General features: G+C 34.5%; 1 protein-coding gene across 1 annotated transcript in view; it reads right to left on the reverse strand.

The window, feature by feature from the left end:
• Positions 1-25,476, reverse strand: part of PPFIA2 (PTPRF interacting protein alpha 2) — a 286,176-nt gene that overhangs the window by 77,613 nt on the left and 183,087 nt on the right. Inside the window, exon 6 of the mRNA XM_041409731.1 lies at positions 16,402-16,476. Coding sequence (XP_041265665.1) covers positions 16,402-16,476 — 75 coding nt within the window. The remainder of the gene's footprint in view (positions 1-16,401; positions 16,477-25,476) is intronic.

Below are 25,476 nucleotides of genomic sequence, written 5' to 3' on the forward strand. Positions count from 1 at the left end.
TTGACTGTTTTAACACATACAGAAGTAGGTTTTATTGTATTTAAAATATTGGTTATTTATTGGTAATGCTACTAAAATTCGTATGCAGCTACTGGAAACTGTTTTCTCTCTGACTTTGTGGCTTACTCTTAGGCAATAAACAGCATAGAAAGATTTGGGTCCTAATTATTTTTTACATTGTATACTATGATAAGCTGGAAGATCTGGCTAATATGAACAATAAATTTTGTTAAATTGCACAGTTAGATATCTCTGTATTGTTCTGCTTTTATGAGCACATAAAGTAAATGGTTTACCTGATGAATAACATTATGTATTAAACACAGCAGAACATTGTAGGATGCATTTTTGGAGGGCTGGTGTAAGTTTAAAAGCTTCTGTCACTATATTTTGTCTGCGTAAGTCCTGAGTCAGAAACACCCTAAAAGGCTGTTCTGTCCTAGAATACAAAAGCATGGGGTAGGAGGGAGAATTTTAGGTAGTACTACCTGGTAGCCAAGTGCAGCAGCCAAGATTTTGTGTAACATTTATTAAATCAAATTAAGTTAAATTTAGTTCTAACTGACATCAAGATAAGCTTACATTGATGTGAATTATTTAATTTTAATTTGAAACCCTTTTTTTCCTCTTCAGATGTGTTTAAGTTATATTTAAGTGCTTATTTTAAAATGAGACCATTTGAATCACTCTGACCAACATTTGAGATGTAAGAACATAACTTTAAACAATTCTTCCTTAATATAAATGGTGAAAATTGCTGTAATATGAGATTCTGATGAGCAGGCTAATTCACTGCTCACTAAAAATTTCAAGTTGCAACCCCTGTAGAAATCATATACTTCCACTGATTTCAGTGCCAAGACCAAGACTTGAAGGCAACATTTCATCCAAGCAATTATAGGAAACTACAAGAGTGGGAATTAAAACTGTCTGAGACAATCTGTGTCTTTGGGGGTTGTACAAATACACTGAACTTTAAAACATTTGGTGTAAATAAGAGAATTATGTCTGTCTCAAATAACATAAAAAGTACTGGTATAATCTCACTATCATAGTCTTGCTTTTTACACAATCAATAATTCAACATTTGTGGTTTGTTTTCTGAATAGCTTCACTCACTTATTTTTCTTTATGGTTCAAATAGTTCTTAAATCAAAACTCCTGAAATTATGGCTGCCAACAAAGAAAATTAGCCATCAATTAGTGCTAAAAGATACTTTCAGGTAGATTAAGTGGGATTCTTCAACACACATATTATAAAATTTTGATTGCTATAAAGCAACTACATGTAACATTAAAAAAATGTAAAATCATAGGATATATTAATTGACAGGCATCAAAACAGCTGGCTTTTTCATATGTTAATCTTTTGTTGGTCCATTAAAAAGCAGACATCACTATGCCTTCATTTTGAATTATCACCTGTGTCTACACAAATCCTTAACTGCCCTTTAGCTGAATAAGAATACTCTTTAAACACTAGTGCAAAACATTGTCACTTTATCGCGTATTCTTGGCCTCTATGGGTCTTTAGGTACCACCACTTTCCAAGTAAGTAAATAAATAAGAAAAAAATCAATTGTCCCTTTTAGGTGAGAAGAAAATAAAACAATGTAATATTGTGCATTATTATTTGGAGGGATTTTCTTGATTTTTTAATGCTTGGGGACAAACATTTCGCCAAAAATCCATCACTGTTAAACATTACAGTTTCAATGATTTTACTACTGTAATGAATGCAGAGCAAATATATACAGGAACAACAAAGATTTTGAAGTCTGGCACATTGCAGAAGTTTCATCTCTTGGGTAGTCAGATAACAGATCTAAACTGTGAAGAACCACACAGCTAAATTGTTTTCATACTTGTTCTATTCTTGATTTAATGAATATATTAAGGCAGAATAAGTGCTCCTAAGGAAGCACAGAAATTCTTCAGTGTCTTACAAGTAAATTTTTGCTTTTTACTTTGTTGAAGCAAAAGTTTTTAATTGTTATCATATTCCTTTTTATTACTTACTTTTTATTGATTTAACTTTCAATAATGTTCTATTTTTTTTTTTTTTTTTTTTTTTTTTTTTTTTTTTTTTTTGCAAATGTGCTCATTTAATCACTAAACCATTTGTGTAACTTTTTTAACAGGTTGCGAAAACATGGAAGAAGGGTTGATGATTTGGGTGAAGACACAGATGACTAAATATTTCCTAGGTAGACTCCAAAACCTCTTAAATTCTAATGATCATTACAATAGCACACAGCAATAATAGCAGAGATCTAGGTAAGGAAATGATTTTTCAATGCAGGTAAAATTTTGTAAAATTATTTCTGAGAAATGCCTATCTGTTCTACTGATGTGTTTATGTTTTTGACATCCAGCTAAAAATATCTAAGACAAAACATGTCCATAGACAGCTTTCCAACTACCTCCATACTATCTGACCGCTAACATTAAATTCCTAATTGTTTCCATGCTATGTTCTTTGTTTTGGAAGGTAAAAGGTAGTATTCTTGAGGATGACATCATAGCTGCTGAAAACAAATCAAAATATGCCCCCTCACACTCCTATACCCTAAGATATTAATAGAAAATAAGTGTGGATAAATATCTTTAATCTATTTAGGATTGCTGTACCCAAAACTGGACAATCAACCTAAATAAAAACTGAAGTCCAAATTATACCTTCTAAAATATTATCAAATACATCACATTTGTGTCCTTATCAGCTTCTGCTTATGGATCTCAAATGATTATATCCCATTTCTACAATCACAAACATTATTTTCCTATTTAGCACACTTGATCTGGACCACAGTAGTGCCTTTCAATGTGACCCCAGACAAGAGTAAAATTTCTTGTCTCTCCCCAGTTGAGTCTAAAGAAAGTCTACATTTGGCTCTCTGCTTTCTTTGCCAAGATCATTCAGCACAACTGAAAAGTTCTTTTTTTTCTTGATTGAGAAAAATGAAGCAATCATTGTCAGTTTAAGAACAAAATGTAGAGTATTACTTTTCTAGTTGGACCTTTCTAACTTTTGTAGCTTAAGTCCATGAAAACACCCCCTAATCTAAAAATATTCCTTCAGCTTCTTCTCTTCTCACAGGCATATTGATCTTCAATATTCTTCTTGCTTTTGCATGTTAGCTTTATGACTCACAAGACACATCAAACCTTAAAGAATTTCCATCAATTTTGTTTCTATCTTCCAGATGTCAAAGGTACTTCAGAACGAATGGCAGTTTCAAAACCCCTACTCTGTCATAATAATACTGAGCATAACCTTACACAACTTCTGCCTTTCTGTCTCAACTAATAAATAATTTCAGTGTTCCTAAAGCCCAGCTTTTTGATTTTAAAATTTTGGTAAATACCTCCACTATACTACGCATATAAATTCCCTCTAAATTAGCAGAATTTGTGTCCATTATCTGCAGACACTGTTGAATCATGTTTTTTTAAATGAAGTTAGGGTTCAGCAATTCAGACTCAAAACTTGAACTGGTCTCCATTTCCATAAATGGCCAAATCTAGGTATCATATCTATACATTTAATAGCCTGAATCCAGTTATTAAGGGAATATTGATATCAAATATTAAAATACAGCATAGAACAGAAGATGAATACAAGCCAGTACTGATCTGAAGAAGCCTCTCATCAGACCAAAATGAGGCAGGAAAAGCACTACTCTACATGTTTATTTTGGGTGTATTGCAAATTAATTAATTTAAAATTATTTGAGAGGTGTGAGATCAGAATCCATTTCTAAACATAAAAAATCCTAAATGACCAGGTACCTCTGATGCTGAAACTTGTTTGAATGGCCATTTTTTACTTCATTAACAAGTTTCAGTCTTCAGTCAATTAAGTGTTCTAGGAATACTTAATATACTTTCCTATATAGTGATGAGGGAAAGCAGGATGCCCCTAAACTGAAGGAGGGCAGGTTTAGCTCAGATCTTAGGAAGAAATTCTTTACTTTGTATAAGGTTCTGCTGCCTCATCACTTTATGAACAGGTTGCCCAGAGAGACTGCTGACTCTCTGTCCCTGGAGGTGCTCAAGGCCAGGCTGGAAGAGGTTCTGAGCAACCCAGTGTAGTAGAAGGCATTCCTGCCAGTGGCTGGGGAGTTGGAACTACATCATCTTTAAGTTCCCTTCCAACTCAAACCTTTCCATGATTCTGAGATTCTATAAAAGCAATTAAATTATTTTAAGCTTTTGAAAAGCTGTTTTTCATGAACTTTTCCTACCTTAAACCACTGAATTTGCTTATGTCATCTTCCAACATTGAAACAAATCTCAGGATGGTTCAGTATCACACTCAAACGAACTGCACAGGACTGATGATTGGCTATATACACAGCATTTCAGAGAGAGAGAGAGAGCGCAAGATGCTCTTCAGGGTATCATAAATAGCACATTCTGATTTCAGGAACAAAACCCTTAGATCCAGACAAAGTCTTTTGAAACAGTAGATAAAAAGGAATCTCCATAAAGATGACTTTAGTTTTGAAATGCTTTAGTTCTTCCATTCAGCAATTGCAGGTTCTGAGCTTTACAACCAGGTATGTTTAAAAGGGGAAATACAGAATTTGGGGTCCATTTTCACAATAGCTAGGAGTCAGCGCTTGGAAAACAGAACAGGAGCCATTTAAAGCAATGGTGCAGGTGCTATTGTGAGGAACAGTACCTGTCAAGATTTTTCACAGGTTACCCAGTGCATTTCAGCATGTTTTCTACAGAAGCCCTTATCGAAGTAAACAAAAATGTACTACTTTTAATTTGTCACAAAATTTGTGTGAAATAAAACACAGTGAAAGAACTGTCTTTTACAGAGACTAGCACGATAGGAAAACAGTAACAAATAGCAATTACATGGTTGAATTATATTGTGTATTTGACACCTGCTGAGTAATTTCTCTTGCTTTCCTTTTTTTTTTTTTTCCCTTACCAAGCTCAACAAAGTAGTAGCAAAACCATCGTTCTTTCATTATTATTCTAACAAAGACTAGTATTCAAAATCTCCAGAGTTCATTGGAAGGGTCTGATTCCCAGCTTGTCAGAACTGAGGATGGATTTGGCAGAGACATTATAATGTTCATTCTTTTCAACAATACACAAGTTATTGAAACATGCATATGTAGTGTGTGGGTATATTTTTAATATTTATGTTAATATATACACAGATATTTGTACCTCTAGGACTTTATGTAGTTGCTCTTAGTACATAAAGCATTTAATTGAAAAGTACCCCTGTTTAATATATATAACTCAGTTTGAAAAATACTGCTCAGTTTGAAAAAGAGTGTTGAGCTATTTGCACTGCAAATCTGTTTTCCTCTTTTGGTTACACCAATATATGTCCCTTTGAGTAAAAACAGTCTTCCCCAAACGAAATTTTGTACTCTTTGTCTGCATGTTGTCACCTAGAGATTTGAGATTGTTTAGGTTTATTTTGACTGGACATGTCTGTTATGAAAACCACTATTCTACATGTATATCCAGTTTTATCACATTTTCCTATACAGTGTATTTGTATTAAAATCACCATCTCTGCTACTGATTGTAGAAAACATGAAAATATACAACAGATAGATAGGATATGAGAAATATCCAGAAAGGAAATGAACCTTATCCTAGAACTACTATTAAACAATATCAAAGCCATGATCCGCACGTACAAACTGAAGAAATCCCAACTTAAGTTTCATTCCCACACTGTTGAAATTGAATCTCAGTAGAGTGAGTAACAGTCTGTATTTCAAGTATTACAACAAATGTACCCATTTAATTTTAGTCAGGATCTCAATACTTTTCAATAACATTCTTACTGGTAGAATTTTTTTCCCCGTCATGTTTCTCCAGTGAAGGTAAGGATATGGGCTTCACTGATACAAATTTTATCTATTTTTTAATTACAAAGGACATTCCTAGTATGTGGAACTTCTAAAAACATGTTTTTATGCTAGGATTATTGCAGAATGTAATCTAATATGACAGCCTTTTCTAATGCAGGGGAATGATACATATGGTTTCTTGTTTTTTCCTTCTTTTTCCTGTATGTAACCACATATCCTACATGTTTAAAGGTGTTCAAACCACACTCTCCAGGTGCCAAGTTAAGCAAACAGGTTAATTTTCTATAGATTGAACAAAGTTAAATCCTCTACAGCTTCTCTTATAATAATTTCACCTCTACACTGATGGTCCTCATTAGTATTAATGAAGATTATTTATTATTTATTAATGTTGACATTTCCTAATCAAACCCAAAATATTTTTTACATTTTTGAATTCCAAGTAAAATTATTTCTACATTTAATTATTTTACAGGCATATGTTGGCTTGTTGTTTGTAAGTTTTTCTAGTTAATGAAATCATGAATTTGCAGAATACTCTTAGAGCTGCATGCGCAATGTAGGGTTGAGATGATCCAATAGGAAAACACAGATGATACATTTTCTGGTTCATATGTTAATGGGAATATTGATTAACAAATATGAACCTAGCAAAGCTTAAAGTTGATTTTATTTATTGACTCATGTAATCAATTTAAATATTTTACAAAAATTCAGCATGTAAGACCTATCCATACATTAAAAATTTTTATGGAGAGTAATAAGCATGAAAGATACTATGATCTTGTTATACTATTTAAAATCTGGTTTGAGAGTTAGTAGATGATCTCAAAAAATCATCAATATTAAATAAATTTACAGAAAATTGAATAATCATTCCAAAGAAGCACATTTAACAAATGTTAAAACACTACATTATTCCAGCAGACTAAAAATGAAGGATAATGGGTATGTGTTTTGCATTTTCATCAAGATGGGTCTGCAAAAAGATAATTAACAGTAAAGAATAATTTTTTCTTGCAGTCCCATATTGCAATAAGTCCAATTCTCGCAATGACACTGCCTTCATCTGCTTGAACGTCTCATTTGACAAATGTCAAATGACAAATGTTAAATGACCCCAAAGCTGACACAGACAGAAAGATAACCAGCTATGTTCTGAAACCTGAATTCAAACCTCCAATGCAGGACAAAATAGCATCCATTTCAAAGTTTATGATTCTCAAAATAACAGATCAAAGAGAAATTATATATTCTTTCTGATGTCCCCTAAAAAGCACTCTGTGAATCCTGTGAGCAAATTAAACATTAGACATTGAAATTTTCATGGATATACTTTGAACACGTAGTAGTGACCCCTACAATGCATGTCAGCTAAGCACACCTTTACCCATTCACTACATTCTTTACTTTAGGAATTTGATATGTTGAAAATAAGGCACTTGCTAATGAGACCTTGTGAAATCAGGTCTGGTGATAGTTGCATTCCATTGATTTGTTAAGCTCCCTAAACAGATTGCCAAACAGATGACATTAAATCCAAACTGAAATTATCCCGGTGTCTAATCTCATGCTGGCTATGAACAATCCTAAACTAACCATATACAAGTAACCTTCCAATTTCATTAATCTCCTGGAGTTTTCAGGTGTGTTGGCAAATGATTGTGAAATATGCTCAACCACACACCTGGCTTGTGTGATCCCTGTGTTCTCTCAGCTTGTATTTCTTTGGCTGCCATGCCATTTCCTCCTTCTCCCTTTTTTCTGCTTTGGGTGAGGAATGTGTGATAAATTAGAAATCCACAAAATCTTTGCTGCAAACTCAGAGCTTCTATATTTTGTAATTCCCTAGAATAAAGTAGAGGAGATCTATTTATCAATCTCTGAGCCATCTTCAGCTTCACAGAGCTTTGTTATATATTGATATACTTGTTTGCTGTTGTGCAGAAATGTCAGGCATGCTCTGTGATTCCTCTTTACTGATTAATACAAAACACTGTACAGACCCCCAAAATAACTCAAACAACTCAACCTCATGAGATCCAGAAAACTGTCCATACGAGCAGATTTATTGCAGTGGTTATGTTATCTGATGATGAATATTGTGTCCTATAGTTATTTAGCTGCAGGCCCTCATGGAGAGCACAGTCACCTCCTTCCTGCCTCAGCCCCGGCCTCTCCTCCATTAGGAAACCAGGCTTGGAGCTGGGCTGAGGGGACATGTACCCAGTATTTAACTCCCAAGCATGGCTACAGCACAGTGAGTGGGAAAGGATTCAGACAGTGTACCAGGATTTGTGCAGGGTCTCAGAACAGACATTGTGTGACAGAATGCGCACCTGAAGAGATGCCACTACAGCCATAAGCTGTCAAAAATCAAGTTATGCAATTTAGCCAAGTCCATCTATCAATACTTATGAACCCATTAACTATTGGATTGCATCCTATTTTTTCTGCTGTAGAAACAACTAACCGTCATCCCAGCCAAACTAATCTCTATGCTTTTAGGAGCAAGAATATTTGAAGAGTATCAGATGAACTTGCGTCCTATGAGACACTTTACAGAGCTCCTGTGGTAGTAAAAAGAGTAATTATTACTTGCCACATCTATTGCACAGGTCACTGTGTACCTGAGCTTTACAGTAATGCTGTCCAGTCAACAGCTGTATGAGCCATGGACACCATGAGATAAATTTATACTGTTAAGTGCTATGAAGCAGGAACCATGTTTCAGTATTTTTTTACCCCCAAAATGGCATCCTGCTCCTTTACTGGAGCTCTGTTGGCAGCACTGTAATGAAGTAATAATTATAGTAAAAATGTGTAATAAAACACTTCAGTATGGAAGATGGAATATATTGCTACTAAATAAACAATTATGTATTTATATTTCTGCAGCAATCTAACTTGCAATGAAGATTTGGCCAGAGTTTTCAGTGCATAGAAAAATACAATCTCCTCAAAGGCCATAGTCCGAAGACTTAGGCCACAAGTATTAAAAAATGAGAATATAAAATTTAAACAGAAGAATAGTATCTGTAATTGAATTTGTAGTTAGTTTTCTTATTTTTACATTACAATAGTAGCACCTAATTTGTTTTCACAATGAGCAATCTACAAAACAAATGCTTTAAAAACACAGACACATGAAAGGATATACTGGAATAGGTTTGTGCTCATTTTGATAAAGATGCTAATTTTATGGAAAGTTTGCGCTTCAAGGTCTAAAGGAAATGGGGAATTTTTAATCTCCAGTCATCATTTATTCAGTAAAACAAGGCATTAAATCACCCAAGTTTCTAATCATGGGGAACCAAGGTTTCATTACATCAAATATTTCTGTCAGACATAAAAATGAAGTAGATTTGAAGAGATTTGCAAAAAGTATTTCAAATATTGATCTCAATTCCCTTTTAATGTATATTTAAACAATTGCTTCATAGCTGCACAGCAGGTTTTGGGAGAGGAGTAAAGAATGAGGAAGTAGCAAGTCACAGTTTGACACTGCTTTTTTACCTTTTGCCATGCTCCCTTGAGCATTCTTTTACTAAACTTAAATTTTTCTTTTTCTTTAATGCAAATAACAGCTCACAATTGTTTAAGAGCAAAGTATGCATGCTCTAATTGATACACAGGGATGTGTCACAGCAAAAAACTGAGAGGCTACAAATAATCTCAGGGTATTTTTAAAATAAGCAGAAAAAACCTCTACCATTCTATGATAAATCTGTGACACTGGGATTTACTCTAGTCACAAATCTTTATATTAAAAATCCTACAAAGAATTTTACAAGTAAATAAAATGAAGAAGAACTAATTTGCCATGACACAAATTCTGCAAAAAAAAACCCCAAAATTGCAGTGGATATCCTTAGTAGCCAGAATTTTTGATCTCAGTGCAAGGGTCTGAATCATTCCTTAACAGCAGTAAAACTGAAGCTGAATACATTAATACTTGGGATCTTAGAATATTTAGAAAAGAGAACCAGAAAAAACAATTGTCTTTATGACACAACATTCTAAAGAATATAAAATATATAGAAAGAAATATATATGAGCTAGCAAACATTCAATATGAAACATTTTATTAAAACTGTTAATCACACTGTCTTTGTGAAGGAATAAAAACCTTCAGACTTCAGCTACGTATTTCCTTAAGTGCTCCAGGAACATGTGAGCACAGACCACAAATCCTTTCTTACAAACTGGTCTCTTCTAAAGAACACAGAGGAGACATTCAACTTAGACAAACAGTGCAAAGTGAGAACATGACATTGGTATTTTAGGATTTGTTAAAGGTGGCCACATGCTAAATGGAGAGGAAAGAGAACACAGCATTTCAGGATGGCTTTTGAAAACACTAAGACGTTTGGGCAGCAACACATTTCTGCTCTGCAAAACCATTTCAGTGAAGAAGACCAAAGCTGGTGAACGTATTTAATATACAACTTCTGCACTGCACACACTACACTCTGGTAAACACATAAATAGGCTTAATTCACTAAGATTTTTGTATAAAAATACTAATATCTTCAAAATCATTATCTGCTGTCATGGTAGAAAACATATGTCCTTTTAGTAGCCAAAATCTGAAGATTTTTCTCTGTGGTAGAAGTTTAAGGAAGTTGTACTAAGAAACCACTCTTGCAAATGCAATAGTGAGCTTCACCTCAAATATGTCAATAGAAATTATTGTTCTTCAGTTGCTATCTGGAAAATGCATTGAATTTTAGACCTGTTCCGCTCTGTATTTTAGTGGAACATGAAATTAGTGAAAAAAGGTTATGGCAATGCAAAATCAGTCCTGATGCTCTCAATATTCACAAAGGATTTCGGTGCTTTTATTTTTCCTCTGAGAACTCAGATTGGAATTAATTGAGGACATAAAATGAAATAATTATGACAACGTATCTGACTATTTCTTCTGCTTAGTTCTTTTTCAATTTGTAAAAAAATTAGGCAATGAAGGCTGTAGTGCTGTTGTATTAATTTTCAACCTCTTCAACTGCCATGCTACACATACTAATTGAAACATGTAGAGGAATAAATTAAAGCGGTAAAGCACATAGTATAAGAAATAATCACAAAAAAAACCAATAATCATTTTGCATCATTGCCACATTTAAAACTTAAGGGCAACAATAACTTTTTGCAGAGGTAACATTTAATTAGATGGCTAAGGTTAAAGGCAGATTAAAAAGCAATTATACATAGCATTTAAAACTCCTTTTCAAATCAAGATATTTTTAATTATGTGCAACATTGCAGAAAAGATATATTTTGCTACATTTACATAGACATTTAAATTAAAGTTCAGACCACAAAGAATATCTCTTCAGAGTCAGACCTCTGCAAATCTACAGCTTATAAAGAAAATTAAAAAAAAATTAACAAGTAGAAGAGAGTTCAGAAAGCAGTACCTGCAGCTGCACCATTCTGAAAAAACATGGTGAAAGAAGGTACTATAGAGGAAGGGTGTTTCAGATTCTTTGCAAAAAAAAAAGTATGCCTCAAGTCACCAGAAACAGATATAAGTCATCTGCCTGGCCTTCACAAAAAAAAAAAAAAAAAAAAAAGGCCCTGAATTCCACCCAATTTCATCCAAAGTTTTGATAGCAATAATTTCTAAATTCTGTATTGATGTAATTTTGTGTAAATCATATGTTCAAGAAATGCACATCTATTTTTCCAAGTAAACAATTCCTTTTACAACACTTTTACTCCAAATATCACTTTGAACTGTATTTACACAGCCTAAGGCTGCAAAGAGACCCCTGTTAAAAATGCCTTAACCTAACTGGAAATGAAAAATCTAGGCATGGAGATATGGTTTTATATGCAACCATGGGTAAAAGGACATTTAGCCACATTTAGCTAAGACTTCACTTTGAAATACATATACATATTAACTAATAGAGAATATTTCATTAGCAGTAGTGGTACCATGGTCATGTCTGCAGCATCCCTCATGGTCAGAGCCAAAACTGTCCTCAGCTGTAACAATTTTACTGCATTTTTTTCTGTGTTCTTGATTTGTCCTGAACAGCAGAAGATTGGCAATTAACATGGTATTTGGAAGTTCTTTCTTGAATGAGTGGATACATTTTCTGCTGTCTCTGGTATGAAACATAAGGAATCAGAAATTTCAAACCACCCTCTCTTTTCAGTGATGTAAATAATTTATGAATGCTTTCATAAATGCTGTAAAATTAGCATTAGGGTATCCTAATGAATAGACTAACTCAGTGTCAGGAAGAAACCCACTGCCAAAACAGGAGAATGTATGCAGTTACATGAAGCAGTGAGCTATGATCCAAAACACCTGCAAGACCTCTGAGAGCTCCAGGAGTGAAATTTAGCATCAAAATCAAGCAAACTTTTGCAGAAGCAAATGTAACAATGAGGCTTTAAAATGAAGCCTGAGTGTTTTAAAATATAATCTATGTGTCAGTTGACAGAGGCAATACAATGTTTTTGGCAACTGGAAATAGAATTGGAAATTGGAACAAATGCTGAGGAAAAGCATATGGTAGTACAGTGATATATACAGTCAAATCAGTAGTTTCTGCAATTTAATATTCCGCAGCTCAGATATTTTCTGGGTTCCTAAAGTTCCATTTATTCCTTTGAGGTAATGAGTGTAAGTAAATCGATATTTTTCATGCCACAGTGTCTACTAATGAGGAGAGATGGAAAAGTCAGCATATTAACTGGAAACAAAATAGGGTTCTGGAATGCCACTTTTCATATGATTCTTATTAACAGAAGGATGTTGCAAGGGATGGATAATTGTTTAAAATTAACAGGAGAAAATTTATGGGCAAATTAAGCACAGCCATCAAAAAAAAATTCCAGTATTGTATTAACTATGTATAATGCTTGATTTTACAAAAAAGCCTTGGAAAAAAAGGTCGTTTGTTTTTGGGTTTTTTTTAACTATTTGTTGAAGGCTTAGGGAACCAGGGAGATCTGTTAATAGAAATTGCAACAGTTGTCATTTAAGACTGCACATTGCTGCAGAAATGGATTTAAAACTGTCACTATGGGTCATGGTCTATAATCTCTGTACCCTTGAGCTGTGGAAGCTGCTAGCACTTGGGCTCCTGGGAAAACATGGCACTAATGGCTAAACTTGGTGTGTTGTTTGTGTGTGCAGTTCAGCATACTTTTAACAAAGATTCGCATTTGTAAGTGTAATAGGAGTATCTCTAAAGCTGTAGAACAAAAGTAGTTATCTTGTCAGTATTTTCAACAATGAAGTTAATTCCCATTAAGATCATGAATGACAAAATTGTGAAGATGAATTCACTTCTCTTGCCAACGAGACTCATTCTTCTCAAATTAGCGCGTAAAAAGGAAGCTAGTAAGCAGATCATTGTTCAACTTCACAAATATTCATATACTCACTGAAAAACTTCACATTTCCCTTGAAAAACATTCACAGAAGAACACTATTATACTACTGAGCTTTGTTACAGGATGTCCCACTTGCAGCTTGTCTAATTGCTAACTGCAAATTATAACCTTCAACAAGAAAACTACTCGGAGAGACCATAGGTTATATGGAAGAAGATGGGAACCAGCATAATTTTAAAAGCACCTAAGGGGTAAGAAAGTGTAGCTTTACAGTAATTTTAATTAAAAACAGAAGGGAAATTTCTCAAAAAAATTGTTTACAGTATCTTCTATTCATCTTGTCTGCAACAGATAATGATCAGGACATCTCCAGTTGTGAACTAGTAATGGCTTTGAGTGTAAGCAGAAATGAAAAAAAATGCAGGATGAACATGGAATTTTATTACTGCAGTTATCTTGCCCCTGTCTGCATAAAAACTTATTAACAGCAATTCAGTTTGCTGCTATGTACAATGGCTCCCTTCACAATCCCTAATCACTTGCAGCAAAATAAAATATATAGTCAAATAACCTTTTCCCCTAGGAAAACATATATTTAAAGAATTTTTAATCCATTCTTTAATAAAATATAAGCTTTAATAAAAGATAAGCTCATAAGACGAAAACCCTTCTCTATCACCCTTGTGTAACTACATGTTAACATTAGCTACACATGCTCAGTTCCCCCAACAGGTCCAAATGCCCACCCCAACTTCTCTGGAGTTGAGAGTTCAAGGTATGTTACAATTGCCTATCCAATATTAAGTGCTTTGCAAGACTCTGTTAGCATCTAGAGCTGAAATCAGCTTTGCCAATTACAGATGATTTCACTCCCTTTGTTATGTATGTAATATAGCAAAAAGACTGTTAAATGAGAGCTTAGTTGCCACCTAATGATGGAAAACCGCAGTTGTTCTCTCCCAGTTTTGGGGCTCTTTTAATAGAAGAACATTTTCAATAAATACTCAGGACTGTCTGCAGTTTCTCACTGTTGCTGTGTCAGAGCCACAGCCACAAGCTTTAAAGAAGAGGGAATATATTAACATATACATTTCTGCTAATTTTTATCTGCTACTTGTCATATACCTAAACATAATTTGTTAAGTCTGGGAACCAATTTACCGTCATCATTTTATGTTTAGATATAGTTCTGAATATATTACACTCTTAGAATAAGTATGAGAAAATGCATATGAAAGAAAATATTTATTCTCCTTGGAGAACAGTCACCGACACAGTACTACCAAAATTATTAAAAACCATATATTCAATTCCCCTAGAAACTTAGCCCACTTATTTTCACATATAGTACAATAAATTTTTAAAATGCTTTATTGCCTGTGTATTCACTGTGGAATTTAGCATAAAACTAGACTTAAATACTGCAGCGCTCTAATTAATTTCATCTTACTGAAATAACTAATTGTGTGAAAATTATCTGAACTCGTGTTCAAATGCATAACTGTTTGAAAATAATCCGCCTGTTCTCTTCCATATCTCCTCCCATTTCACTCCTTTTTCATTATTATTTAATTGAATGTCAGCTTTAACAGTCCCTCATAGGAAACTGGAATAGCAATATTCAGATTATGTTTATGGTCATGTTATGCTTGACTGATTCAGTGTCCTTCTAAATGTCTTCAGTGTCATGTAGACACAAACATTGTTCAACATTTCTAATGGTTTGGGGCAAGAAAAGCTATGGAAATCCTATTTCAATTTAATTTCATTGTGCATGCTTTTATTCCTTACTGTCAAAAAAGTTTCACTAAATTTTTAAAATTCCAAATAGCAAGGCAATTCTCTAAAGACCTGGTCCTATGCCCAGTGAAGTGAACTTGGATTCAATTGGGTGATGAGCAGGAGGGATTGGAGGAGTGCGATGCATCTCAATTGGCTTGACTGAGCAAAAGGACTGCTGGCTATTTAATAAATGCTAGTGCAAATAACAGAATACACAACATGGGGTAACTATATTATTTGAACACAAATTTTCTGGATCCTTCTGAAAGAAGAGTCTTATTTTTAAGTCTTAAGTTACTTTATCTGTTACTTCAGAGAGCCAAGAGGTGAATATCATATCAATAGGTTTATAGTTTATCACACTTATAAAAAAGAAGTACTAATATCTTAATTGAAGATCCAGCTTTTAACAAGTAACTTTAAGAAACTACCTTTTTCAGTTTAATTTAGTTAAAAATACTTCAGGAGTCTCTACTTTACATTATCACACATTATTCTGAATTATGGGTATTCCACTTTTCAAGAATTGTTTGGTAGCATTTGAAGTTGTCTATGGCTTCTTTCAGTCTTAATCCTGAACAAAATGACACCAGGAAATGGCCATAACCCAAAATAGTTTTAATTCAACTTGCTTATCTGGCTTATTTTTAACAGTGTTAAAAGCACATTTCAGGTGAGTTCAGAACACGAGGGGAATGGTAGTCACGAGCAGACTCCATTTTTTGTATTATCTGGCCTCAAAATCACCTCTCTTGGGTGCAAACTTTCTATTTGTTTGTAGTGTACAGCTGTTCAGTACAAACAGGTTTTACTGTTCACCCTTTCAAACAAAAGAGAACAGTCTTCAGCAGGAAAAATCTCTCTTGTCCAAGTTCACAGTAGTTACATGGCCCCAGAGTACACCATGATACACTGCAATTAAAAAGGAAGAGACAAACCTACATTTCACAGTCATCCATAATCCTTCCTCCATCAATGTTAACATTTATATAATGAGTATGTGTGTGTGTTTTACTTAATTTTATAGTGAAATGGAAATTCAGGTTATTGAATTCTTTACAGTATCTGTCATATTTGTTGGTTCACTCCTTTTTCAAGTCCAGTAAGAAATTTGGGAATCTGTTACTAGCTCTTGCATTTTGGCTTGCTCACAAGGGAAGAGAAGGAGGGAATAAATTGGTAAAGAGAAGGTTGTATTAATCTTACAATCACCTTAAGCAAGCCTCACTGAGAAGCTTACTCAGAATGTAATTTTTCTTTAGTTTTATTTCATTTTGGTTTTGTTCGGTTGGATTTTTTTTTATTGTTGGGGTTTTTTTTAACAGTTTTTAAGAAAGTGACAGGGAACACATGGGACAGAGTATTAGAGAAATTTAATCTCAAAAGGGGAGAAAGTGTTTTATGTTACCTCCTGGTTAGCAGCAGCTAGTTCTTCTTCCAGTGCAGAGACTCTTTCTAAAGAAACCCTCAGTCGTTCCCTTACCTAGAAGAAAAATCAAAATATGTGCAGTAACGTAATTTCTATTAGTCTTTAAAGATTATATAATCTGCCATATGCTCTACTGTATGCCCTGCCACTCCATTTGCAGGCACGTGTGTTGCACCCTTTCATGAGACATACTGTGTAGCAAACATTTAAACCTAACTTTAGGAAAACTTAACCCATGAAAATAAGTGTCAAACTTTAAATTCCACACTGCTGTTCCACAGTCTGCTTGTAATTTTATGGAATACACAGCAAATGAAAATATTTTAAGACCACATTAGGCATAAAAATAAAACTTTCATAAACATCTTTTACAAAGAATAAAGAAAAAACCATTTTCAGATGTTTTAAGTTCACTCCATGGAAGATAAGTAATCTGTTTATAGTAACTGAATGCAATAAATTCATTGAAAAATAATTTGTAACATTGCCTTCAGGCTCATATACTAAAGATCTTTTATATCATCATGCATTTGTTTCAGCTTTGCCAAAAGTCTTAAACAATGTATACCCTCATAAGCAGAAAATTCCTCTGTGTTTGCACAAGTTTCATAAGTAACCTATTCTGTTCCAAGGATGATTACAATCTCAATTATTATTATTACCAGTATTTTAATTACTGCTAATTATTGATTATTAATAGTTAATACTAAATTAATACTAAATGTGTCTGAAGACACAATCACAGCTGATTTGAGTGCTCTGGCTCAGTGTCAGCTCGTGTTGCTGATGTAACCTGATGTAGCTGCAGTCTCCCAGTACAACCAAAGGCAAGTCAGACCTGAAGTGACCTCCAGCACTGTGTGTGACTCTCTCCTGACTGTTAAGGGATCCTGTGACTATCCTAATCTACAGAATTTCATTAGGCATCTCACATTAAATGAGTTTGCAAGCTGGCTAATCAGTCAACACTCAAGGTATACTTCTTTACATGTTCCAGCTACCCCGCAGCAATGCTGTTCCAGCTGCTGATGCACAGATGTTTAAGGCCATTAGCAATGTTTGTTGGGTAAGGTAGCATAGTCTATTAGACCATGAGATGTAGCTGGAAAATAAAGCAAAACAAAATCAGTCTTTAATTTACAAAGAAACGTGACACATTTTCATCCTTGACAAATACAGGAGATCCCTAGAAGAGTTGTATATGTCCTAATGCTTTCATATTTTTTCCAGTGGTAGCTCTTAGTCTAATAAATATTACCTTTCTTACACACTTCATTTTCATTTACTACTGATAGAAATGAGATTTTGAAAACACATCACTATATCCCAAGAATGGATTAGACTTTACTAGATCAAAATTAATTAGCAAGACTATAACACAGCACGTTCACTTGACTTTAAAACTGACTACATCTAAAGATGAACTACACATTCAGGAAATGCACACTTAAAACTATTCACCCTTTCTAACAAATGCAAATATAGTTTTTATGCAGTACTTTGAGGCTTTTGTTCCTCTTTAGATAGCTTATTTAAAACAACTAGTGAGAGGTGTAGACCTGTCTTCAAGAGGCCTGATTTTGACTACTCTAACCACAATGGGAGCTGGTATATAACAACTTATTAACAAAAACCTGAGGTAAGTTAAAAAAAAAAAATCGAAAAATTACAATCATATTTCTGGCTTCAATCCCTTTGGCTCTAAGTCCTGCATTGGGACAAGATGATTGAGACAAAATTCATGAGCAGGCAGTTGTTAAAAGTCAAAATGAAATACAATGAGTTGGCAACTTTAATAGATTTTTTTTCTGAAACCTTCATGTATTCAAGCCCAAGTGTTTTATAAAGGAGAATGTAGTTTAAAAAATACATTATAATATGTCTAACATTGACATTCACTTTGAATGATGCCAGAATTTGCAAACCAACTAGGCTAGATTACTGAGGATGTCACAGCTCTACAAGGACCTGGAATCAGAAGAATTATGCTTAAACTTTACAACCTGTGGCACTGTGGAAATGAATCATAGTGGGTTTTATACAGCCATTTTAGAGCTTGTAAACAGCACTGCCTCTAAACAACAGACAACTCTGGAGACACAATTTTTACATGGCACTTCAGCAAAACTAGGTAGAGAACTAATGTTTCTATTCTGACTGTCAAGCTATTATATTTAAATACCTTTATTTTCATTCTTGGCCTATTGTCAACAACATTGATGAACATTACCAGTGTAAGACAGAGCAACAGCTCGAAGTTGTTTCCTTTGTCCTGCCCTGCCCTACCTTACCTCGCCTTCCTCCCACGTACATAGTTAATACACTGCCTTTTTGTTACAATTACCTAAGCAAAATTGCAGTCTGATGGCTCCTATTTGTTCTCTGAATCTAACAGTTGCTAAAGGAACTGAAAACAACTCTGCCTTGGCACAGAAAGTCTTTTTCCCTTTCATCTGACCAGTGAACAACACATTCAGATTCATATTTGCCATAGTGGCATTGGAAAGGCTGCAAGTAATTCTTCATTTTCAAACATAAATAACAACTGTTAAAGTTGAGGGAAGTCTTTGATTCTATCAGTAAAAAAATAAAGAGTTATAACAGCACTCTGATCTGAAAGAGAAATCTGCTCTAGTTTATAACCCAGAAGCTGTAACATTATTTCTCATTTTACATTTCTTTCCCAGTCATACACAAATGTATTACAAAGCATTTTTTATTGGATTCCGTATGCAAATTTATGTTTACGCAAAAAAAAAAAAAAATCCCAAACAGAACCATCCTAATTTCTGAGAGGTGCAGGAAGGGTTGTTGTTCTGGGTCACCATCTTGTTAAAGAAAAAGAAACTGGAACAAATGTAAACAGTTTTTATCTGACCATTTTTGTTTGGTTTTTTTTTTTCATATGATGAATGCCAATTAGTGACTGGCATACTGTTTTCTATTTTCTGGAAGTGACAGTAAGTGAGTAACTAGTGTTAATAAGAATTATCTCAGTGAGATCATGTGTATCACTTCAGAAGTTACTCTGTTTAAATTTCATGTGATTCTTCAACGTATTTCTATTTTCTTGGGCATATGATAGAGCTTTACTAAAAAAGGTTTCACAAAGTAAGACTAATCAGATGTCAACTGATCTAACAGAAATGCTATTATAAACATTTTTAAAGGACAAATACCTGGAGAATAGAGGCTCTAGGGAGAACTTACGGCACCTTCCAGTTTGTAAAGGGGCGTACAAGAGAGCTGGAGAGGGACTTTTTACAAGGGCAGGTAGTGACAGGGCAAGGTGGAAGGGATTTAAACTGAAAGAGGACAGATTTAAATTAGATATTAGAAAGACATTTTTTACTGTGAAGGTGGTGAGGCACTGGAACAGGTTGCCCAGAGAAGCTGTGGATGCCCCATCCCTGGAAGTGTTCAAGGCCAGTTTGGATGAGGCCTAGAGCAACATGGTCCAATGAGAAGTATCCCTAACATGGCAGGGGGGTCAAAATGGGTGATTTTTTATTATTTCTTTTTAACCAAAACCATCTTGTGATTTTATGACTGTAATGTCACAGACACAGCAGAAAAGAGTTGCTCTCTCCATGTTAGAGGGTGTATACAACATATACCCAGATGACTGGTATTCTTCTGTCTTTTAAATGCAACCACATTATCTTTAAATGTAACATAGTCAATGTCATGTTAGCACTGCTGTCAGTGCAAAATATCACCCATCTTTCTCTGTCTCCTAGCAACTGCTTCCCACTTTTTTGCTTGCTGTCAAATTCTTTCTTCATTCTCTTCAGATCCGCAGCCTATACAGAGCTTTTTAAAAAACACTTGCACACTGGAATTGAATCACTTTTTTCCCATGAACAGTCTATTGAATTAAAGTTCTTCTAGTTACCTGCTAATGGATAAAAAGATAGTGACCATGCTGACACAAATAGGCTAAATTTTTTTGCAAGAATATTAAGTATACTTTTTTGCCATTAATCTCAAGAGAACCAGCAGGGTTTTGTTTCTTAGCTAAGACAGTATCATCTGGTAGCTGATTTCCACTGTGAAGATCAACTGGACACTTTTCTTACAACACTGACCAAAAACTGCATTTGGAGAAGCTGCTTCTTTCGTCTTTCTAAATGCTCATTTTAAAAGTTGAACCCAAAGTTTAAAGCAAAATAGGAAAAATGTCTGCAGGACAATAAACATGTTCAGATAGATATTAGAATCCAAATAGAACTATAGAAAGGCACAAGTACCATAATAATTTTTCTACCTTTTGTTCTTCATGAAGTGCATATAAAGACTATCTATTTCCTGACCTAATTCTAACCATGAAGTTAACATGAGCTTCTATTTTTTCATTCAGTTCTAATGATTTCTAGGAAATATTGTCTTCATTTGCTCTTTTATAATTCCATGTATATTAATATATAATATCACAAAATATTTTGTAATGCTGTCTTACATTAGTTCCACAACTATTCAATGCAGGAAAAAAATCCCACAAGAAAGGTATGAGCTACTTAGCAGCAGCAAGAGAAGTGTTTGAGACCTGTAGCATTAAGGACAGGGTGAATAATTGAAGGTAGGTTTCCACTCTATGAATACTGCTGCGAATTTCACCTGACTTATAGAATAGCAAAGGCTATAAGAAAACTTGAGTCAGAATTTCATATTGGTCCTAGCCCAAATCACTCCTAAAATATAGTGTGTAAAACTTAATATTTTTTTAACAATGCTCATTGTCTGTGAGATATAACCTAACCTCACACTTAGGTAAAACAGCCTCTGAATTTAACTTCTCACATGATGAAAATTTAAAATTGCTAGCCGAACTGCCCATATGCTTTAGTTTTTTATTTCTAAAAATGTTAGTATAATTAGATATTTGATTTTTTTTTGAAAATATGTATAGCTTCTGTCAAATTATATTTCTAAATAATAATAATAGTAATAATAAAGAATACAGTTAGTGAGGTATCAATTTCATTTGCTGTAACACAACTTACCCAAGGAGACACAATGAGATTTTTCTGAGGGACACATATAAGGGCAAACATTTCTAAACCAAATTAATACTGTCATTATCCCCATGCACTAAAGCGAAAATTCTCACAAAATACATCAAAAGTGCAAAAACAGTCTGTGAAGACTTTTTTTTTTTGCACTACTGAGACCTCATACAGATAATAGGTTAAGATTAAAAGCATACTCTTACCGCTCCCTACTTACTAGAATGTACCTATTGGGTTCAGCCAAACAGGACTGGCTCTCACGTGGAAAGCTCATGACAAGCTTTCATTCTCCAGGCTTGTGGCATGTGGATAACAAAAGGGATCCTGAAGGAGCTGTCAGACTCTGAAAAAACTGCAATGACAGCCATGTTTTCTCAGATTAATGCAATCACAGCTGTGATCTCTCTGCAGTGATCTGTCTTTTGGATAAATGGTGAAGGCAGAGCCCAGACTTCGTGTAATAGATAAAAGGTCAATAGACTTTGAAATAAGTTCCTGATTCTTTTTATACTGAGTCTTTTTATACTTAAGCAGGCCTGCCTAGAAACTGATCTATTTTATTTTTCACTTTCTATTCTCTTAGTAGGTTTCATTGCATTTTCTTATAGTAATGAGGAGGGTTTTGTAGTTCTTGTACTGTGCACACAGCAATCCTTTCATGATCAGTCAAGTTTTGTGGCAGAGCTTGTTACAACACATCAAGATGTTTTAGTGTAGGAAGTGAAAACATGAAAGAAAATTTGCATTTAGGAAGAATTTTAAGATTTTTCTTCATACTTTTGTAAGTTTAAAGGGCAAAACTTCTCATGAAAATATTTTGTTATGTTTTTCCAAGAACAACAACTACATTAATAGTTTCAGTGTCAACATTTTTTGTGAAGAAAAAAATTGAAGAAAAAAATTAAAGGAAAATTTGCATTATTCATTTGCAAAGGATCATGATACATTTCCAGTGCACTTTTGACAGTTTTTATTACTCTTTATCCATTAACCTACTTCAGCTTTGTGCACATTTTCTGAGGGGGCACTGTTTACTTTGCTGTTACATCAGTGTATCACAAATCATGTTTTCTTGCCTCAGTTTTACTGCGAGATTCTGCCTGCAGGTCTCCTCTGAGCACAGCAGCAGAGTCTGTGTGAGTGAAGCATTACCCACAATACAGGAAGACATAAGACAAAGGCAGTAGGCTGACTCCATCCACGGATGCCAAGACTTGATTACTTTGTCGTAGTAAGGCCTTTTTTAACTCTGCAAGTAGCACAAGTCAGGGAGATTCCTGATGAGTGGAAAATTACAAATGTTTTGTCCTTCTTCATGAAATACAGGAGTTATCCTGAGAAGATCCAGGAAAGTACAAGCTGGCCAATGCAGGGAAAGTTACAGAGCAAATCTTCCAGGAGGCATTTCCAGGCACATAAAGGACAAGATGGTGATTGGGGAGAGCCAGTACAGCCTTGTCAAAACCAAATGATATATGGCCAACCATCCTGCCTTGTGTGATGAGAGGACTGGCTCCATGGATAAGGGGAGAACAGAGAATAGTTTTTGTCTTTACTGAGGTTTTTTGCAAGATCTTCCTTTTATCCCCAGAGAAACTGGTGAGATGTGGAGATACCATGGTGCATCAGAAATGGACTGGACTGCGAGGTTCAGAGGTGGCAGTTTTGAGGTGATCAGTTCAGAAGTGATCAGTGAGACAAAGTCTGTGTGGCATTCCATTGCCACAAAAATGCAGAATCCATAAGGGAATGAGACAGGCTTCAGGAAAAGAAAGCAGTTTTGCAGAAATGACCTAGTGGTGAAAAAGGCCAGCACACATTTTGGCCAGTGGGTTGGACGAAATGATTATTTCCCTCCAGACTTTTGAGGCTGCATTCAGTTTTGGGCTTTCTGGTAGAAAATATTGGCAGATTTCAATGAAGGCCTACCAAGCTGGCCATGAGCTGGAGCACACAGCATGTGAGAGAGGCTGAAAGAGCTGGGTCTGGTCAAAGTGTAGAAGGAAAAGTTTGTGGGAGATGTAACTGCCGTCTACAACCAGCTAACCAGAAGATGTGGAGGAAATAAAGCCAGATTCTTCTTGCAGATATGGAAAGGGAAGGCCTTGCAGGACAAAAGGGAACCAGTTCAACACTCAACAACAGAAACTCCAGCTAGGTATTATGGGAAAAAATTACACCGAGGGTGGCGAAACACCAGAATAGGTTTTCTGCCTACAAATATTGAGAAGTTATTGGACAGGACCCTAAGCAACCTGAAACAGTTGGCCCTGCTTTGAGCAGGAGGTTGGGCCAGATGTCTCTGAGGAGCTCCAACCCACATTGTTCTACTAGTGCCTGAAAATCTTCAATGCATTTTTATAGGGGGATTGAAATCTTATTTCTGAAGGGTCTGAAACAAATCTAACTTATATAATTTTTCTGTCACCATGCCGAATGTATGACTCACATGCCATAAAAAAAATTTTAGCACATTTGGGTGCATGCAGTCATTTTTAATTTATTATTTTTAAATAAAAATCAACATAATGCTGACAATTTGTGAAAACATTATATTATCAAGTATCTGGGTGATATATGCCATGTCTTTCATCCAATCCTTCCAGAGACACTGTAACAAAACCAAGTATTTTTATGTAGGATTTGTCCTTGAAAATAATGTGTGCTGGTTTTATAACAAATTATTTTAAAATAATTTATTAACCTGTTTACTGGACTTATCTCCGAATGTTTTACAGTAACATATAAATAATAGCTTTTTATAGTAAAAATATGATTTATTGCAGCAAAATAAAAAAGGTTCCACACATAGGTAAACAGCATGTTGGAAAAAGTAATTTTGACCAACCAATTTTAAAACTTGTTTTATAATGGAACAAACCTTCTGTGAATATGATTGCAGATGGTTGACTTTTCTACCCTGAAAATTCTCACTACCACTGGGAATCAATTAGATACATAAGAAGTCTACCTTTGTCATTCCAAAATTTTTTAACATGCTGAATACTGATTTTAATCTGTTACATTTAAAATAAGAATAGAATTTTCAACAACCTAAATCAAATTTTTCAATAATGCAAGTCAAAATATTACATGTAGCTACAATCTAATTCTGTACAATAGTTTTCAAAATGGGATGTAATATAAACTGCATAGTACCAAAATACTAAAACATTCACAAAAGAAAATATGCAAGAGGTACACAACTGTTGAATAATCAGAATCTACTTCAAGTTTAGTTCTTACAGTTTCTCATACTTATCCAACACAATGTCAAAAAGTATAAAAGCAGGAGAGCTCCCTACCCTAGTTTTATCGATATTTAAAGTGCTGGATAAAAGATCAAAGCTCAGAGCATAAACCCCATCAATCCTCAAAAGATCTTTTTAATAATACAGGATTTTTAAAGTCTTAATGACATACAAAAGCTTATTACAGTGGTTAGAAGTCATTATATTTCCTTTTCTAGATTTTCTTTAAAGATGCTTTCATGATATCTGAGTAGAACATACAAACCAAAAGATATACCTAAACACATAAGAAGTTTTTTTTTGGTCTAAATTCCTTAAATTTATTCAAGTTTGAACCTGATAGTTAACCTAGTATGAGTCATAACCCACAGTGTCTCATCTTTTCATTACTAATGATATATATATATATTGTTATATATCTACAGCAGCATCATTCATTGAGTAAAGTCAACTTTCTGAGTATATTTCTGAAAGTTAAATTTGTTACTGTGAGACCATTAAAATGGTGCCGTACAATACATCTCATCTGCGCAGTCAAAGGTTTCAGATGCTGTTCTGCACAATGTCATCCCTGCTTACCCAACCGTCTCAGAGAAGAAACTCAGCAGCAGCAATGAGCAAATCAGCCAAAACAGACCCCACAAGGAACGAGGTTCTTCGCTCATGAGCCCTGTTTCTCACATGCTCCCTGCCTGTGGACTTTGGAGGCAGTTACTAATTCAGATACATCACCTTCTTTTCACCTACATCACCATCATTATTGTTTCTAGACTTGAACTGAATTTCTGAATTCA

Source organism: Onychostruthus taczanowskii, unplaced genomic scaffold (genome assembly GCF_017590055.1).
Source record: "Onychostruthus taczanowskii isolate IOZ18803 unplaced genomic scaffold, ASM1759005v1 scaffold31, whole genome shotgun sequence".
NCBI classification, from domain to species: Eukaryota; Metazoa; Chordata; class Aves; order Passeriformes; family Passeridae; genus Onychostruthus; species Onychostruthus taczanowskii.